Here is an 18,867-nt window from a genome sequence, read left to right as displayed (position 1 = left end):
CTGATGGGACATAGAGAATAAATCTTTTTATGCTTTGCTTTCATGCATGACCTTTGTTGTTTTTCATTAAACTGCCTTTATATCAATCCATGAGCTTTTCATCTAATTTTCTCCTCCTGTCCTGCTAAGGATGGGGAGTGAGTGGTTTGGTGGACTCTTGACAGCCCCAGAAGGTCAATCCACCACACCAAATTAAACCTGTTTGGTTATAAAGCCTTAAATTATCCAGTTTATTGTTTCACTAAGGTCTTAAGGGGACTCTTAATGTTGCAGGCAACTCCTAGGCAAAGTATGTCATAGAATCACAGAATGTCCTGAGCTGGAAGGTACCCATGAGGATCATCGAATCCAACTCCTGTCCCTGCACAGGACAACCCCACAGTTCACACCGTGTGTCTGAGGGTGTTGTCCAGTCTCTTCTTGAACACTGTCAGGCTTGGGGCCGTGACACCTCCCTGGGGAGCCTGTTCCAGTGTCCAGCACCCTCTGGGTGAAGAACCTTTTCCTCATGTCCAACCTAAACCTCCCCTGGCACATCTTCCTGACATTCCCTCAGGTTCTGTCACTGGTCACCAGAGCTCAGCACCTGCCCCTCCTCCTCCCCTTGTGAGGAAGCTGTAGCCACCATGAGGTCTCCTCTCAGTCTCCTCCAGGCTGAACAAACCAAGTGACTTTAGCGGCTCCTCATATGGCTTCGCCTCCAAACCCTTCACCAATTTCATAGCCTCTTCTGGACACTCTCCAGTAGCTTTATATCCTGTTTATCCTGTGGTGCCCAGACCTGCACACAGTGCTCCAGGTGAGGCTGCTCCAGTGCAGAGCAGAGCGGGACAATCACCTCTCTGTCCCCACTGACAATGCTGTGCTGGGTCCAGCATGCGACTCCCTGTTGCTGTGTATACTGGACTCACTGCTCTGGGACATCCTTTGCTGTCCTCTGTCCCTTATAATCACCTCTTTGCAACTACCTCTGTATTCCTACCAATGCCAGAAAGCACAGTTTCGCATCAAACTTTTTATTCCCTTGGCCAAAAGGAAATCCCTGCCAAGGGAAAGCTTAAGTATTTGTGTCCCTGAGGGAAAAAAGTATTTGGAAAAATTACCATAAGTACATAAAATCGCTTGTTTTTCACAATGTGTTATCCCCTTGTTCTATGCTAGTTAGTAAGGGTCATGCTGTGAAATCAATAGGCTGAAACTTGCCTGAGAGACCTTTAAAACTGAGCTTAAACTTGAACTGTATCCTGGAAGAGAGCAGAGCTGCCACACACACTGCTGGTTTATAAACAGCACAGAATTTGTATGAGCTGGGCTGCTGATAGAGAAGAAGGATGCTGACAACTGGAGAGACTGATTTTGCCTTTCTCACAGCCGTACTTATCTTGGAGTAGCACCTGGGGGAGCATGACTGCGTGGAAAGCAGCACGTCAGAGCAGAAATAATGTCATGCAGCCCAATGGCTGCAGAAGATCCTGGTTCGGAGCTCCTGTGGGGGTATAAAACCGACTGAAGGAGCAAAAGTAGCAGCAAAACAGCCAGGAGAGCAGCCGGCTGCGGGAGACAGGAGCATCCCCTGCTCCTGCTTGCGTGCCATGTTTGCAGCAAGGGGGGGACGGCTCTCCCGGCACACGGCATAAGCTCCGCTCCGCTATTTGCAATAGCAAATGAGCTATTGCCAAACTGGAGGAGCAGAGCAGCGTTTTGGAGATGTTGCCCTGTTTTGTCTGGCTCTCCCTCCCTCACTTGGTTAACGCCTTTGCGACCCCAGGAAAGTTGCCACTCAACGGGAGCCTGGAGGAATCTTTTGTAATCCCAAACATCTCGGGTTTCTTCTCCTGGGATAACGACAGCCTGGCCGACTGGCAGAGCTTTGTGGGCAGGAGCCGGTATGGAGCAGAGTCGCAGAGCATCACAGTGAAAGCCCTGCTGGTCACAGCGTACTCCTTCATCATCATCTTCTCCCTCTTCGGCAATGTCCTGGTCTGTCACGTTGTCATCAAGACCAAGCGCATGCACTCCGCCACCAGCTTGTTCATCGTGAACCTGGCTGTAGCCGATATCATGATCACGCTCCTCAACACGCCTTTTACGCTGGTAAGACCAGGGCAGAGATGCCATAAAGGCTTCACAGTTACTTCGGTGGCCTTTATTCTTTGTGCTACTATAGGCAGTGCATGGATGTCTGAATTACAGTGACTGGAGTTATCTTTGAAAAACTCCATGTCTTTCTTCTCTAATTGCTCTTATGTGGTAGAAGATCTGAAATTATCCATTTGTTAAAAGTGGCCCTGATAGTACTTGAATAATAATAACCTCCCAGCAATTACTTAGTACTTTGTAGTATCTGGTCTTTTTTTTCCTTCCCTTCTTTGAAGTCTTTCCAAGGTAACACTACAAACCTCTTGAAAAAAAAGATTAATGCTCACCATCATTTCACAAACTGTGTTGAAAAGCTGTAGTTTGCTTTGAAGAAATATAAGGTGTATAGGTCAGCCCTATCCTGTAAGGAGGGCTTAAAAAGGAAAAGCAAATGTATTGACTCAAGAGTTAGACTACAGAAGGACGCACTGTGAATAAACCAGAACAAACACCTTTGGTACTGCCCTGCTGTGTTGTCCTGAAGGTTACTGCTGTGCCACTGAGGCGCCTCAGGTATCTGTAAGCATGTGGATGTGCATGTGGATGCATAAAACTAACGGTATTCTGGTTTTAGGCTCGTTTTGTGAACAGTACCTGGATATTTGGGAAGGGGATGTGCCATGTCAGTAGGTTTGCGCAGTACTGCTCCCTCCACGTCTCTGCCTTGACCCTCACAGCCATCGCCGTGGACAGGCACCAGGTGAGAGCTCTCTGAGCAGACAGACGGAAAGCTGGGGAGGGCATAACCAAAGTGAGCAAGGATGGTCCCATGTCCATTCCTTCTCAGCTCCCAGATCAATGTAAGGTGCACAAGGAGCTGGTGGGGTAGGGGAGCACTTCTTGCTGTCAGATGGAAATAATGTTTTCAAGCCCATGGCAAGGTGGGAGATGGGAGATATCCATTGCCTTGTGATCACTTCCAGCTGGGGAGCAGGAGTTTTTTTGCAGTAGATAAGCCAGTAGCTCTCAATAAAGGAAGAAATCCAAGATCCTGACAGGAATTCATGTGGGCACGTCCCCTCTGGGGTGGTTTGTCCAGCACTATGGATGCAGGGACATCCCAGTTGTCTTCTGCTGCTCTGTCTCCCTTTGCTCTGGGGTGTCTCACCCTTTGTTGCACCGAATACTGGGGAGCTGACTGTACCATGCTGGTGTTTGCCACCAGCAGAGCTGGGGCTTGCTCTTGGTAATGGGCTCAAAACTGGGGACAGTCAGGCACTCTCAGTTTGGAGTCACCCAAAACCCACGCAAAGCAGATCGGGACAGTTGATATTTTCTGCTAGAAAGCTTCTAAGTTTGCAGAAAATGCACAGGCTGTCTGGAGCCTCCCCAGGGAGGTCTGGTTAAATCACAAACCCGTGGCTCTTTGGGTTACTGATACTGAAGAATCAGAGATGATTTTTCTCCCTTTTTTTCCTTTTTTTGAGATTAAGTAAGTTGAACCTGAAAATGAGCATCTGCAAGACCCACTGGAACCCAGTTCTCCCCACCTAGATGTAAGCACTAAAATGAGAGGGTAGGACTGGGTTCTGACTTCACCCATTTCCATGAGGGAATAATTCAGATTTTCATGTAGAGCTTACAGTCAATGGGAGCTGGGTGAAGCCAGTACTGTTTGCATACTGCATTTCCACATTAAGTAGTAGATTTAAGGCTGGAAGATTATATGAAAACAATTATATAATTATTTCCTGAAATAGCATAAGTCTGAATATTGGTTTATTTTGCACAGGTTATAATGCACCCCCTGAAACCTCACATATCTACTACAAAAGGTGTTATCTACATCTCTGTAATCTGGATCATGGCAACTTGTTTTTCCCTACCACATGCTATCTACCAAAAGCTCTTTACTTTTGAGTACAGGTAAGGACGTGCTTTGCTCTTCTCTACAGCCTCCCTGGAGGCCAAACTCTCAGTGGTCATAATTTGGCATCTGCTACTGAAAGCCCTGAGCTTATGTTGGGGTCAGTCTAATATGAATCTCACCTATTTTTTGTCAGATTCCTTTTGCAATGGCTGATATCCTCCTTGCTTTTACATTTCATTATCTTATCTTTGTTCTGTCACAATAATCACATGTAATAGGCTAAGAAGTTAGGGGATCTGGCCAGGACCCTCTCTCTATATACACTGGCATTTTACACAATGTACCAATCTGACCTGTTTGGGCAAACCAGAAATGGGGAAAAAACTAAAACCTAACAGGGTTTAATCTCCTCTTTAGCCCTGAGAGAGTGAAAAAAACCTGCCTCAGCTGCTTCTTCCATAAAATGCTGTCATGAGCCTTGATATTTGGAAAGTGCTTTAATGAGGGAAATGTCCTTAATATGTGCAGAGACTGTGTTTCTGTTTGCCAAAGGACAGAGAATAAAAACCTGCTTCTGTGCAGCTGGAAAGATTGTAATTGGTGAAATTCATAAAGTTATCATAAGGTCATGAATACCCATGAGAAATGACCACCACATTGCTCTCAGGCTGCTCCATGGCTCAAATCCTTGGGCATCAGAGCTCCGCTGTGATGAATGTGCATAAACCAAGGGTCTGCCCTCAGGTTTTGTGGCAGGAGCCCTCTCCCTCCTACCCCCCCAATTTCTGATGTATTTCTCACACGTTGCCCCTTAGAACTCAGTCTCACTCATGCCTGGTATCTCCACTTGCAGTGAGGAGGTCACCCGATGCCTGTGCCTGCCAGATTTCCCTGAGCCTTCTGACCTCTTTTGGAAGTACCTCGACTTAACCACCTTCATTTTGCTCTATGTTCTGCCCCTTCTGATCATCTCTGCTGCCTACATGACAGTGGCCAAGAAACTCTGGCTGCGCAATGTCATTGGGGATGTCACTGCTGAGCAGTACTTTGCCCTTCGCAAAAAGAATAAGAAGACCATAAAGATGCTGATGCTTGTTGTCATCCTCTTCGCAGTCTGCTGGTTCCCCTTAAATTGTTACGTTGTCCTCCTCTCCAGCCAGACCATCCACACCAACAATGCCCTGTACTTTGCCTTTCACTGGTTTGCTATGAGCAGCACCTGCTACAACCCCTTCATCTACTGCTGGCTCAATGACAGCTTCCGATCAGAACTGAAGGCTTTGCTCAACATCTGCAGGAAACCTCCCGGACCCGCAGAACAGAGGCTTCCCTCCACAGCCCCATCCTACCGACTGGCTTGGCCAGAAAACAGCAACTTCAAGAGGCTGCAGGTCTCCCATGTCCTTCCCTCAGCCTCCAACATCCAGGCGGGAAAGACGGACATCTCTGCAGTACAGCCAATAGTAGCTGTGAGCTAAACGCTGGCCCTGGGAAATCTTAGATTTGGCTAGAGCTAAAATGGTGGGAAGGTGTGGACCTCTGTCCTGCTTAAGGACTGTGCAACCACACATGATAAAACCAAGAAGGATGTTCTGCAGAAGGTGACATGAAAGAGCTGCATCTTTGATGCCAGCTGATCACAACGGCATGGAGCCCTGAAGGGGAGAAAGCCAACTCTTCCCGGGAAGGAACTCTCTGTGTCAGGCTGGCTTTGGATCAGCTTGCAGGACAGGGTTGTCTGCATGTATGTCACTGTTATCTGCATGACTAAGCCTTTTCACCACTGGGGCCATGTGTGTGTTTTGCTGGTATTGGAACACTAAAGCAACAATCTAATCACATCAGGCCTGCCTCCCCCTTTTCTAAGTCTCTTAGCAGCATGAAAATGGTTGAGATATACACCTTTATGTTGCCAGCTTAGACCCAGTGCAACAGGGTGGGAGGGTGTCCCTTCTGAGCTGGGGTCTGACAGGTCAAGGTCTGTTCAGAATAAATGAAGAGATTTATTTCACAAATGCATTTTTTTTTGCAGAAGTACCCTCAGAGAAGTAGAAGGTAAGATGGACATTCATCAACAGAGAGGTGTCTCCTACATTGGAGGCACTCTTTCTAAGGTAGAGTTGAAGAAAAATTGATGCCTATTCTTTCCATATGTAGATGACAAACACCAACCTGTTAGTTCAGCATCTGTTGCCAGTCCTAAATCACACATGATTTTTCTTTCCTAAGAGAAGTTAATGAATATTCAGAAAGCTTTTCTTCAAGCAGAGAACTAAGACCCAAAAAGCTGCTTTTGAAAATGTTGGACATACCATCCACAGTCAAAGCACTGATAATCAAACACTAAGTTGGGATCAGGACCTTTTGATCAGAGCATCTCTGCGTTATTGCAAGTGGCAAGTATCCCACTGATAGACTTTGTAATTTGTCTATGATGTTGCTCTCTTGTCCCGTAAAGCACGTGGGTACTTCTCAGATCAGACATTTGAGACATTTCATGCCAACTGAGGTGTTAGCTCTCTGGAATCAGTTCATAAAGGAACTGCTTGGAGAGAACAGATGATATCTGTGATAGCAAGTAATAAAAGTGGAACATTTCTCTGCAAGATATTCTCTGGTGATTGCACAATTTTGGTACATTCGAAGATGAGCGAGACGTGTCCTTCTTGTGGTAGCTAATAAAATTGATGTGACTGCAGCTCTCTGGAGGAGTTTGCAGAACTCAATGTTCTTAGAAGAAAATCTGATTTTAAATAATGGAAAAAAATGGGCATTCAAAAAACAGTACCTTGTATTGCACGAGAAAGCAATAAGTCTCCCTGTGCTGTGGAAATTAGCTAGAATGTCACACCCGGGTGCCCAGTTCCACATTCAGCTGACACCAGCCAGCAGTGAAGTGATAAAAATCTTCGTTTTATAAATGACAACAAATGGAAAGGAAAAAAAAAAAAGCCAAACTGTTTTTCCCAATTTGCTCTAATAAACTTAAATTTCTGAAACTATTTTAAGCCTTGTGCAGGTCTTTCTCGCCCGAGCATTTAAAGAGAGTGAAATGTTTACCTCTCCTTGCAGGTACCCTGTCCTTTCACAAGGCATTACCAGTCTCTCACTTTGAATCCAGTGATCTTTTACTACCCTTTATCAAGGCCACAGGAGTCAGAGTACTTTCTATCACTGATAGGCAGAATAAAACCTTTCCTCCTGCCTGCTTTGACCCCTTAAGCCAAGTCCCAGTCCCTCCCTTAATATTTGCAACACGGCAGCCCTGAATTGCTCAGGCAGTTGGACAAGGTGATAGTTGTTGGTCCCATTCAACTAAAATATCCTCTATTCTATTCTATTCTATTCTATTCTATTCTATTCTATTCTATTCTATTCTATTCTATTCTATTCTATTCTGTTTTGCCGGAGAACCCAAATGTGCAGAGACTGTGAACTACACTCCCCAATCTGGTGACAGCAGATCCCAACTCTTTACCAACAAATAAACCTTTGAGAATGCTGAGTAACTAAACATATAATGCTATGTATTTCAAAGAGGAAAGTGGTGATGGGGTATTTTTAGAACTGCATTAACCTTGGACATACTCTGAACTGCTGTGAATCAAACCCGTCGCCTGCTTTCAGCTGTGCAAGATCTGGCCTATCTGTTCAGCATAGCAAGATTTAAACTAACATGCCAAAGCATGTGAGAGAAGCAGGGACCGCAGCCCATTTTGGTTCTACAAGACAGAGAAGCCAGGTAGTGTAGGAAAACCCTCTTTGTGAGAGTTTGGGAAGTTAGCACATCCCTTCCAAAGTCTGTTCAGTGGACATTATCCTTTCATTTTTCCCTTTGCCTCTTCCTTCTTCATGATTATGCAGCTCCAATTTAATTTCAGGGCCCGTCGTAACCCCTTGTAGTCATCCTTATCACTTTTTAACCACATAAACATTTCTCCCAGATACTAAAATGTTTCCCCAGGAGAGGCAAAATATGTCTGTGCACATATGGGCCAGGGATAAAGCACCAAATTAGATGCTACATGTGGTTCCCTTAGTAAAAAGAAAAATGGTCCGAGTTGAAGTGTGTTTTCTAGCAGCAAGTGTTCACTCACTGGTAGCAAAGAGGAAGGAGAAGAGCGTTGAGGAGGAAGCTGAGAGGAGAGGGAGAGTGTGGTGGCAGCAGGAGGAAGAAGAGACTCAGACAGGACACAAAGGAAGGTGGTGTGAGGGAAGCAGATACAGGGAGGCAACGCCATCTTCTTCCCACCTTAATTTTGTCACACGTTTTGTAAATATTGAACAAAGTCATTTTGAAGGCTACACATTCGTTATTTTGTATTCATTCATGAAAATCTTTATATATGTGCATTTCTGGAATGGCTTTAGGCAACTTGAGCTAGTAATGAACAGGGGAACTTCCCTGTCTGGGGCAAAAGGAGGAGAGAGGAGATCAAGAGACCCTTCCCAAAACCATCCTTTCTTTGCTCAGGGAGCAAATGGTCAAGGCTACAACCGGGTTTACCTGTAGAGTCATCTGGCTTCAGGAATGGAAACTATTGTCTACATTTGTCCTTTTTTAAGAGTCTGCCTGTAGGAAATGCAATGTTTCAAATCTTCACATAGTACCCAATATTTTGCAGGATTCTTTCTCTGTTTGGCCATGAGAGATTTGAGAGGGGAAGCCTGCCTAGGAATCTACTTCTGAAAGTCAGATTTTGCTCGTAGTTTGACCTCCCGCTCTGATCCTTCAAAGCATGTCCCCTCCTGTCCACGGCCACCTGCCTCTCGTGGGTTCTGCCAGACCAGCTCTGCCGTGGCTCTGTCCTGCCAGCATCGCCTGGGGCTGGTTGACTCTCCTCAGAAAATGAAAGCAAGGCATTTTCAAAGTATGAGTCTGCTGTTGTCAGTCCTGTCAAAGAGGAGAGGGCAAAATTTTCTTTAGTGTTTTGAATTCATCTTTTTATACTTTGTGTTTTTTTCTGTCACATCTTTCCTTTTTCTTTTTTTTTTTTTCTTTTTTTTTCCAGCAAGTCTGCAGCTTAAAAAACTCGAGCACAAATACTTACTTCAACTGTGATTATTCTCTTTGTTGTCTGATGGCGACTCAGTTGAGTTAGTAGTTCAAAGTTTCTTTCTTGCTTGTAAATCACTGCTTTCAGAGTGTTTTCAGAGTTTTGTCTGAATGGTGTCTTTGATTTGTGATACTCATCATCATCAAACACAGGCAGGAGTTTATGTTCCATGCATCTGCCAGGCACAAGACTGATCAGACACCAAAGGGCCTAAAACTTTGAGGGCAAAAAGCCTCTCAGTTTCCCTACTGGAGAAGGACATGCTGCCATGACAGCTCTTGCATCAGCTGTCATCCCATCATTCTGGGGGCTCCTGGGAAATCAGTGTGACTAGTGTATGGACCTTGGTCCTTATAGCTGTGCTGGATGCACTGGGAGCTACACCTGAGGGAGCTTTTGGTGTGAGCGAGGTTGCAGGTTAATCGTTGTTTGGAGCTGAAGGACAGAGAGGAGGGACAGAGGAGAGCCCCAGGTGATGCTCTGCCCACCCAACACTTTAATACAGCTTTGCCAAGCCAGAACCATTTGGGCTGAGCTTTATTTTACACCAGAGGTCTTTTTTTCCCTTTCAGTGAATGTGGTGCTGTTGTTTTCAAGCACATATATGTCTTATAATGGACCCTACAGCTAGAACCTTCTATTTAGCTTTGTTTGGAACCAGGGACTCATGGCCTGAACTCAGTAAGATGTTTTTTCTGAGGCTGAAGGGAACATCTTAAGCTTCACATCTTTGGGTGCAGTTATCATCCTTTGAACAGCTACATGTGTAGAACCTTGCTGTAAGTCCATTAGACGAAACCCTCAAATGCTGCAGCTGGGTCAGAACAGGGCTCCTGCAGTTACAGCTCTGGATCCTGCAAACCTGCACCAGGTAGAAAACCTTCATCCTCCAGGCTCTGCCCAATCCTGGATCTAGGCACACAGGGGGTGTAAGAAATGATGAAGCTGTTTGATTTAATCTCAGAGAACAGGAGGGATGTACCACGTAAAGAAGAAGAGAAGCAGCAGTTTGGACAGTGACCCTTAACAGCCTGGCCAGGAATGAACTGGTGTCCAGTGGCCAGCAGAGGTACAGGGTTTAGAGAGAAAAGGACAATTGTGCAACAGAAGGACATGGTTGAAGCACTAGAAATGGTGTCCTTGAAAACTACATTATATACAGTACTACAATGTACTTAATGTGATACAGGGAAACTTCTGACAAGCATTTCCTAATTAGCTATTTTTTTATTTTCTTCCTAACTGATTTGGGATTCTGGAGAAACATTTTGCATTCACCAGTGCTGCTGAAATCAGTGAGGGTTGTGTTCTGAGCACACAAATTGCTGTACGATGCAAACTACTGCAAAAATATCACTTCGTGGGCAATTTAAATTGGGTATCCAGGCTTCATGAGTATTTTTTCATTCTACCCCATCTCTGCGACAGACCAGAGGGTTCTTTTAAAATGTCAATACAGCCCATTTGTGCATGAAATGAATTCAAATGCCACCTCAGTGAGTGTGAAGGGATAGTCTGAATGACGATAAAATGAGACACATGTACAGGGTGAAGATAATCTTCTTTCATTTTCCCTTTTGTGTGTGGCTTCCTGCGGCAGCTGGACTTTTTGTTACCTTTTGAATTCTGGTCTTGTGCAGTGCTTTGAAACAGAAGGTTTAGTAGCTCGCCTTAGAAAAACAGATCTGCAAGAAGAAGCCTGTGGGGGAGTTTGCTGTGAGAAAGGACTGTTTGCTCTGGAGCATGGCAGGTTAGGTTACGGTTGGACTCAATGACCCTGAGGGTCTCTTCCAGCCAAAATGATTCTATGATTCTAAGGATCATGCTCTTGAGAGGCTTATCTTCCCCCTCTGAGAATATAATGAAACAGAGAGAAACGTGAGGTGTTATGGAAAGGGGAGGTAATTTTATTTTATGCGACTTTCTAAGCAAGTCAACTCTTCCCACTCCCACCTTCATAACCACGTCCTGAGAAACACCAAGACCTGTGTGTATATCTGGGTGGCCTGGTCAGGCTGTGTCCTGTGTGACACAGAGCTCAAGGGATGGCGGCTACTGATTCCTCATCATGTCTTTTGGGTTCCTTTTTGTTGGCAACAATGAACTGGATTTTGGATGGGTGTTTTATATTATTTAAGAGTCAACAGTTATTATTGTTATCTTTTCCCTCAAAACCTTGCCTGCTTCTGCTTCCACAAATCTTAGGCAAGGCCTGCTGTTTTTTTCCCTCGTTTTCAGTGTCTTTATAGATACAGATTGTCCTCCCGTTGAGATGAAGGAAGAGCAATGATAGAGGTGAAGTCCTGTGACCTTATGGCCATCCTTCTGTCACCACACCACAGGTCTTCTGCTCTCAGCTTTACTCTCAGCAATCTGGCCCATGGGTAGTGTGTTCCCCACAGCTCACCAGTTTGGCTGCTATCAGTCATGTCCTTGGTTATCAATATATGTCATTATTTTAAACCCGGCTCAGTTGTTTCCTCTGGAGCTTTCACACACATGCCTCCGGAGCAGACTGGGAACACAGCAGAGCGTTGTCTGCTGGATAACAAAGAGTACACAAAACACTGAAAACCTGCTCATTGCAGGAGATACACATTGCTGGGGCACAGGAGGTTTGTGGAAAAATGAATTGCATTTAGAGAAAGCGTCATATGGTATATGAAAAAGGGAACTCAATTAAGGTCACATACGTAAAGTCAATGCTGGCATATCCAAAACCTTGAGTGGCTGGCTCTGCTGGATTTTTTTCCTATTCAAAAGTGAAATTATTTCTATTGAAAATACTGTTTCCTTATATTTCCATTTCCTTGAAAAAATCATAAGATGAAAACAAGTAAATGAAAATTAACTTACAAGTTCTATGAATTCATGAATTTTAATTCTCTGTTTCTAACAATGTTCCAAGTGTTTTATTCATTTTCTCCATGTAGAATTATGCAGAGACCTTGAAAGGGAACAAAGACTCTGCCAGGTTATGTTTGGCAGCTTGTGCTATTCTGAATAACACTCGGGGAAAAGCAAATCCTTGAAGCCTTTCTTGCACTTGTTGATGTCAGATGAGGTTTTCAGCTTCCAGATTTCATTCTTTCCTTCTTTCTCTCCCTCCCTCGAAGCTCTTGTCCCTAGGCTATCATCCATGGCATCACTACTAGTATTGTGACACTTTCTAGCATCAGTACTGTGAAGATAAAATGTAGCCTCAGTCCAGGGCTTTTCAGCTTTGCAGGTGAAGACTTTTCTAAGCATTTAAGCTAAATTGTCATTTTTGCAAAAGAATTTGATGGCGTCTTTTTCATGTCTTTTGCAAAGAGCTGTCTTTCACTATTTTTTTCTTTTGAGAAGACTTTTTTAACTTCTCCCCACTGTTACAAAAATCAGAGCTCTTCCAACTTTCCCTTGCAGATGATGTTTTCTAGGCCTCTAGGCCTTCTAAGATTAATAGTTATGAAGAATCACTAAATTGTCTGTAGACCAGTTGCTACTACTTTGGTTTTGACTGATGACAGAACATAGCACAGTCAAAGCCTCTTGCTATACTAGGGAAAAGGAAGCCAAGGCTCCTTGAAGAATGCTAAGATCTTCACCCAAGGAAAAGATGCCACATTTCTCCTGCACAGGAGAAATGAACCTCAGCTTTGGTTGTCATTGTCTCCAACTGCAAGGCAGCCACCCCTTTTGCTGTCAGAAGAGGACAAATGCATTCTCCTCTCAGCAGATGGACGTGAGAAGAAGGCTGCTAAAAAATACAGGAATTTCCTGGAAACTCAAGAATGTTAGTATCATTGTTCCACAGGCATTTTCCAAGGGTGTCATGCGCCATCTCCAAACTTTACTTCCACTGCTCTTATGGGAAAAGTACTGGGAGGTTTCAGGCACTTCAAAATCATAACTTTCTGGTAAGTATAAACATCCTCCTAATTTACTTAATGAAAGTATTTACCTAACCACTACTAGCTAACACAAACATGATTTTTTGTCTTTGGAGCTAAAAGCACTCAAGGATTGATACCATTGTCTACATTTCAGTACCACAAAAAGTGAGAAGTTATCCCCATCATCCAATTAGTGAAAGTCTTAAACATCTGCATACTGAATGTGAAACTTCAAGGTGTTTTTTGATGTATTTTGGGTAGACCACAATTATAATTGTCTAGCTGTGTCCTGCATAAAAGTCATTAACAGACCACAGTGTGATACCCTGGCACTGTTGCCAGCTGCAGACTTGCCTGCTCTGTGAAAGCTCTGAGATATAGTGAGCTAGGAGCTCGTGTTGAGCTCAGCAACAGTTGGATGAAGCTATACAGCTCTTGGATGTTAGTAGGTACAGCTACACAACACTGAGCCATGCCCCACGTGTGGACTTACCAGATGAGTTTCAGCTCTGTGTTCTGTACTTGGGTGCTGCAAGCACAGCCGTCACTAGGCCCTGGGCAGGTATTATCACTAAAATTAGACTTTCATGGACTTACAAAGAAGCAACGAGCTGCTACTAAAAGTGTCAGGTAGTGGAAAAGTGTTTCAAGAGGTTCAGGGATGTCATATCCCTCTAAATAGACTGACCCGGTAACTGTGTGGACACACAGACAGAGCTTTGTAACAGCAGTTTCCCCAGGAGACTGAGAATAACTATTGTATTCAAAACTGCCTTATTCATAAATCTCTTGAGTGCTGGTGAGAGAGCGCAGCCAGCTCTGACGCTGACGCTGTTTGCCAGCCTTGCGTCAAAGCCGCCAAGCTGTGACAGTCTGCACCCGCATGATATGGCAGCTCTCGAGGCCTGGCTGAGAGAGCTCGTGCCTTCCCCAGCCTCTTTGTCTGGTGTGTCATGCCTGGGCACCTTGCTGTCTTGTTTTCTGGTCTTCCTTACACCAGCTGAGGAGGATGAGGATGGATTCTCTCCTGCTTGCCCCATCCTGCGCGGCCCAGCAGCAGGATAGCCCCTGCTCCTTCCAGGGATAACACAGTGGGTTGGGAAGCAGGTCTGGGCTGGCACTAGAGCAACAGAAACAGGGAAATCGTTTGACCTGTCCTTTCTTCTCCTGAGAACAGTGTCCCCTGCAGCCTGTCCCCTGGTTTGCAAGCTTGAAGGGATTTCTGTGAGCCACTCTGAGTCACGGCGGGGTCAAGCCTCCAACTCTTGCATTGGGCTCAAGCATTTTGATGATTCTTAGAGAGGCAGGGAGGGAGCCGGTCACCACCACAATGTCCTGATCAGAAGAAAAATCACATTTATCTGCAAAACAAAGGTATGGGGATTTTCTCCTCCATCCAATCAGTCTCTCAGCCACCTCTTGGCTGTCTCTCTTCTCTGCAGGCTGTATCTGGCAGGCAGGGCTTTTCAGGATGAGACAGGTGTGCCTATACAGCTAAATAACTGAAAGTCTAAAATGGTTTCTGGCTCTAAGATGTCAGCTTACTTGTTTCCACAGTGTGTAGGGGTAGATCCATCTAGAGCAGACCAGCTATGTCACAGTACACAGTCCTTGACTCTGAGCCGCTATGATCATGGGTATATGGAGATATTAAGACATAAATACATTTTTATATACTTTTCAGTTCAAAGTAGTATAATGTGATGAGTTTGCCAGAGGCCACGAGAATAGCTTTTAATAATATGAAGCTAAGGACATATATCAGGTGTTCTAAAAGCATGACATCAGACTCTCTGAAGGTGCAAAATTTGATGAGACATGTTGGAGAGACGTATAGGATGATGGTAACCAGACTGGTATAGTCTCGTCCCTACTGCCTTTTGGGAGCTGCTCTTCAGGTCCTGTTCCCAGAGGTTTGCCTGAAATTTGTCTTGGAGAAAGCCTGAGACTGCAGGAATGAGCTCACATTTGAACAGCAGTGACCAAAACCTTCAGCTGGTGCCTGGCACTCTTTCTTGGCAATGCAAACACCCCCAGATGTCAAACAGACCAACAGCTCAGACTCGCGGCACAGAGGCCTGTTCTGAACTGCCAAGAATCACATAATTTTCTCATCCCAATTTAGCACAAGTAAGAGTGAAAAAGCAAACAAAAACCCCAATTATTTTGTTGCTGGTCAAGAGATTTCACTTCCATTGCTTTAGGTAAATGAGGTTTTTAAGTACACAAGAGCTAAAACAACTAGAAACATGGCACAAACACAGCCATCCCAGGCTATTCCCTGGATTGGTTACCATCTAAAAGCCTTGAAAGGCACCTGCAGCTTTCCCTGGGACTATGCAGGGAAGTGAGGCTTTGGCTTTAGAAGGCTAATTTTAGTGTTTAATGGAGTAATTATTTTAAAAATGACACTAGTATTTTTGTATATTCAGTTGAGTATCCCATTATGAGGAAAACCCAGGCAAATTGCAATCTAGTGCTTTGATAAATTCTCTCTGTCACCCAGGTGGTTGTGACGTGATTGCCTTACAAATGCAATGCTGTCCAGAAGATCTCTGCTTCCTGAAGCTTTATAGTGTCATCTTCACTACAACACTCCTCTAAAGAGGATGCTTTTTTTCCCAAATTCTGCCTCACCCCCAAACCTGCTCATTTCTTTCCCAAAGAGCATGTCCCTCTGGAGCAAACCTGAGAGAAATAACTAACTTTTGGACAGCCTTAGCACCAGAAATTGCATTTCCAGAAGTTATAGTCTTGTTACCTAATCATTGCAGTAGCTAGATCAAATAACTGTACAGGCTGCACTTTCCAAACCAGATGATCTCCTGAGAGGTGAATGAGTGTTAGTCACTTCACAGGGCAACATTAAAATAAGAAGGAAACCATTTGTTTGCAAAGATAACAATCCTCAAAACACTTCAAGAAATCTCTTAGGAAATAATAGTTAAACAAATGCTGGGATTTTACCTGCCATGTGAAAACCGTGATGTTGCAGATGTTCCTGGAGGAACAAGTGTCTTAACTCTTCATAACATGCGTATTAATCCCCAGATAGACAAGCTGGAGAAAGGAGATGTGGGTAGCGCAGAACACAGGGGAAATAAAATCAGTACTATGTTAGTTTTACTGACTTCATAACTTTTTTATTTACTCTTCTGTACATCTGCACCTGCGTCTGCAGCATACCATAGCCCACGCTGGCTGATCGATCTTCTGCAACCTGCAGAGCAAAATAAGCGAATAAGATATTCCTCAAAAGATGATAATGCACCTGCAGTCATGTTTCTCCAGACTGTTCAGCCTTGGAGCTCTCTTGTTTCAGAAGAATATCACATAAAAGAGAATGGCACCTTTCACCTTCTCTTTCTTGTTTTTACGTGGTTGAAAAGATGCCTTAGCTACTCAAATATGAGGAATTTTTAAAACAGAATTTGTTTGGGTTTTTTCTTTTTCTAAATTCACTTATGAAACATATACCAAACCTGGCTGGGTTTATAAAATGCTGATTTATTTTGAGAAAAACTTGATGGATTAAAATTTTTGCAACATTTCAACACAGGAAATTGTGTATTTGCTTAAAATTCAAATATGTTCTGGGCAACTGTAGCCTGCTCGAAATCTCATACTCTATTACAGAGTTGCCCATTACTTTAGCACAAGGTTAGAATAATGAACATTTTTCTCATTATGTTTCTCTGGAGTCAATATTTCTCTGATACTGATGGAAAATCAATGTTGTGTAGCATTATAATAAACACGACTTTTAAAAGTACAGTAATATTACAAAGCAAAACTACCATTACACTCTTAGTTTTGCTTCCTGTTGTGTACATGAATGACACAACTTTCGATTATGGGATTACATAGTTAGTTTTTCATTATGCCTTTCCTTTTACAGGAGAACAGTGTTCAAAAGAAGTTATTTAATATTTTCTTTCTCCTCTCTGTTGACTATGGGTAGGTATCATTTCGAATCCTGCTCTGAATAGGGAATTAATTAATTCAGAGCACTTTCTTCAGAGACATTTGTAGCTCTCAATAACATTGAGGAAACATTTGCATGTTCTGACACTTAACAATTTTTTAGAATGTTCCCATTCGGTGGAATGCTGTTATCACCCTTATTTTATAAAATGGGAACTGAGCCAGACAGAGAAGAAGAAAAACATCTTGTACACAGAATGCCTGGAACCAAGAGCCTGAGAACAATGTGATTAAAAACAGAAACAAGTAAAAATTATTTTGTGTGTCATTTTATGGTTGTCTGGAATGCTGTCAGAAAGGCTGGAAACACTGATTCATTATAATCACCTCTTCTAATCCATCTATGTGACAAAAATGGTAGGATGATATCCTTCAGACGTGGCTAAGAAACAGGGAAAAAAACGGGAAGTTTTGCCCATAGATTTGAACGTTTTTTCTGCAAGTGTTCTCTCAAATTTTGGCTTCTCATTCCAAGCCAGTTCTTCCTTCCTTTGACTCTTTACTGCAGTCATTTTGCCCCAATCCAGCAAAGGTTGTTTCGTTGAGTTTTTTTCCATAGAATTTATTCGTCTGCTTCCTTGGACTTTCTGCGTACAAGAAAACTATCATCTTTTTCAAAAGGCTTAAAAACACAGTCCTTGCACAAAGCCCATTCCTGAGTCTATAGCAAATTTCATCTTCAAGGTAATGGAGAGAACACTTTCAGCTTTTCAAGTAAAAATGTGCCAGAATATGTCCCAGGTCTCCTTTATTGTTCTCCAAAGTGTTGTCCTCTCACTGCAGAGGTTGCTTAAATCAGCAGCTTAACAACATTAACCTCAAGGCGTCTGAGAACAGTCCAGGTGACCTTGTCTTTGGATTTAAAAAGCCCTGTTTTGGTGTGGGGTTTTTTTGTAAACCACAAAATGTCTTCAAAGTTTTCTCTCTTTTATTAATAGCTGATAGTGCCTCCCAGATCCTGCTGCAGCTCTTTCTCAGTGGAGCGTCCTCATTAAAGAAAAGGCCTCATCCTTTACAGTTATTGAGCATCTGCAGAATGAGCCCAAGACTTTTACTGCAACAGGGACAAGCAGGCTCAAGGTTCCTGCAGCAAACAAGTCCTTCTTGAAGGACACACAAAGCTCATGCTGGAGGAAGGAATTTCAGTTGCTTCTAAATGATGGATGATTGCATTACATTACGTTTGTTTGTTTGTTTGTTTATCTATCTATCTATCTATTTATTTTTTAACCTGCCTGGAAACGGTCAGTCCCGCCCCTGCTGCACCAAATGTCCCAACAGACCTGTCCCTAAGAAAGGGTGTGGTGATTGAACATTCTTGGAACAGAATACCATAGAATCACAAATGGGGCAAATAAACTGGTAGTTTAATGACTAATGAACCGCTTCCCTTCCCCAAAGGGTCAAAGTGGTGACAGCTAAACAGCTCAGGGAATATTTTTGGCTGTTGGGTCTCTCAGGAGAAGTGAGACGCTTCAGACATGGAGATGAAGAGCTGAAGTCTGACAGCTTCTGATGGCTAGTTCCACATGACCTGCTGCCTCAGTCACATCCTGCTCTTTCTGGCCTACTGTCACTTCAAACCTGTCATTTGTGAGCTGCAAGGTCATACGTAGCCCCCAGGGGAAATCTCTGAGAAGTTTGTCTTCACTACCTTCAGCAAACTTGCTACCAGCAATGGTCCAGCAACCTTGTTTTGATGTTACACTCTCTGAGAACCAGGAGAAGGTATTCTTTCCTGCCCCCTGAGGTGCTCAGTGCTGAACCAAAGGGAACCATGGCTGCCTTATCTTTCACTGACCTGAACAGTCTTGACAACATGGTGACAATGCCTGAAGCTTGGGAGGCTGCTGTGTGCTGGAAGGACACCAGTGGCCATCTACCACACTGTGTCCTGCAACAAGCCTTGGGAGAGGAAAAGACACAGTGGGGAGGAATAGGAGGAGGAAAGAAATGGCTTGGCATTTCAATTAAGGTATTTCAGGATATTTCATACCGTATC

The 18,867-nt window shown here is 43.8% G+C and overlaps 1 protein-coding gene across 1 annotated transcript; it reads left to right on the top strand.

Moving 5' to 3' along the window:
- Nucleotides 1–43: 43 nt before the first annotated feature.
- Nucleotides 44–6,951, top strand: GPR83 (G protein-coupled receptor 83). Its single transcript, XM_005505386.3, has 4 exons — nucleotides 44–2,094; nucleotides 2,714–2,839; nucleotides 3,872–4,005; nucleotides 4,803–6,951. The coding sequence occupies exons 1-4, from the start codon at nucleotides 1,708–1,710 to the stop codon at nucleotides 5,425–5,427; spliced, it is 1,272 nt and encodes a 423-aa protein (XP_005505443.1). The 5' UTR covers nucleotides 44–1,707; the 3' UTR covers nucleotides 5,428–6,951.
- The last annotated feature ends 11,916 nt before the right edge of the window (nucleotides 6,952–18,867 follow it).

The sequence above is a fragment of the Columba livia genome, chromosome 1, assembly GCF_036013475.1.
Source record: "Columba livia isolate bColLiv1 breed racing homer chromosome 1, bColLiv1.pat.W.v2, whole genome shotgun sequence".
Taxonomy (NCBI): domain Eukaryota; kingdom Metazoa; phylum Chordata; class Aves; order Columbiformes; family Columbidae; genus Columba; species Columba livia.
Note: the sequence above shows the minus strand (reverse complement) of the source record. Positions and strands in the feature narration are given on the sequence as shown.

Excerpts from the sequence above, each read along its gene's own strand:
- GPR83 (XM_005505386.3), top strand. The coding sequence starts at position 1,708 with ATGTTGCCCTGTTTTGTCTGGCTCTCCCTCCCTCACTTGGTTAACGCC. Across the intron at positions 2,095-2,713 it reads TCAACACGCCTTTTACGCTG|GCTCGTTTTGTGAACAGTAC; the intron begins GTAAGACCAGGG and ends TTCTGGTTTTAG. Across the intron at positions 4,006-4,802 it reads CTCTTTACTTTTGAGTACAG|TGAGGAGGTCACCCGATGCC; the intron begins GTAAGGACGTGC and ends CTCCACTTGCAG.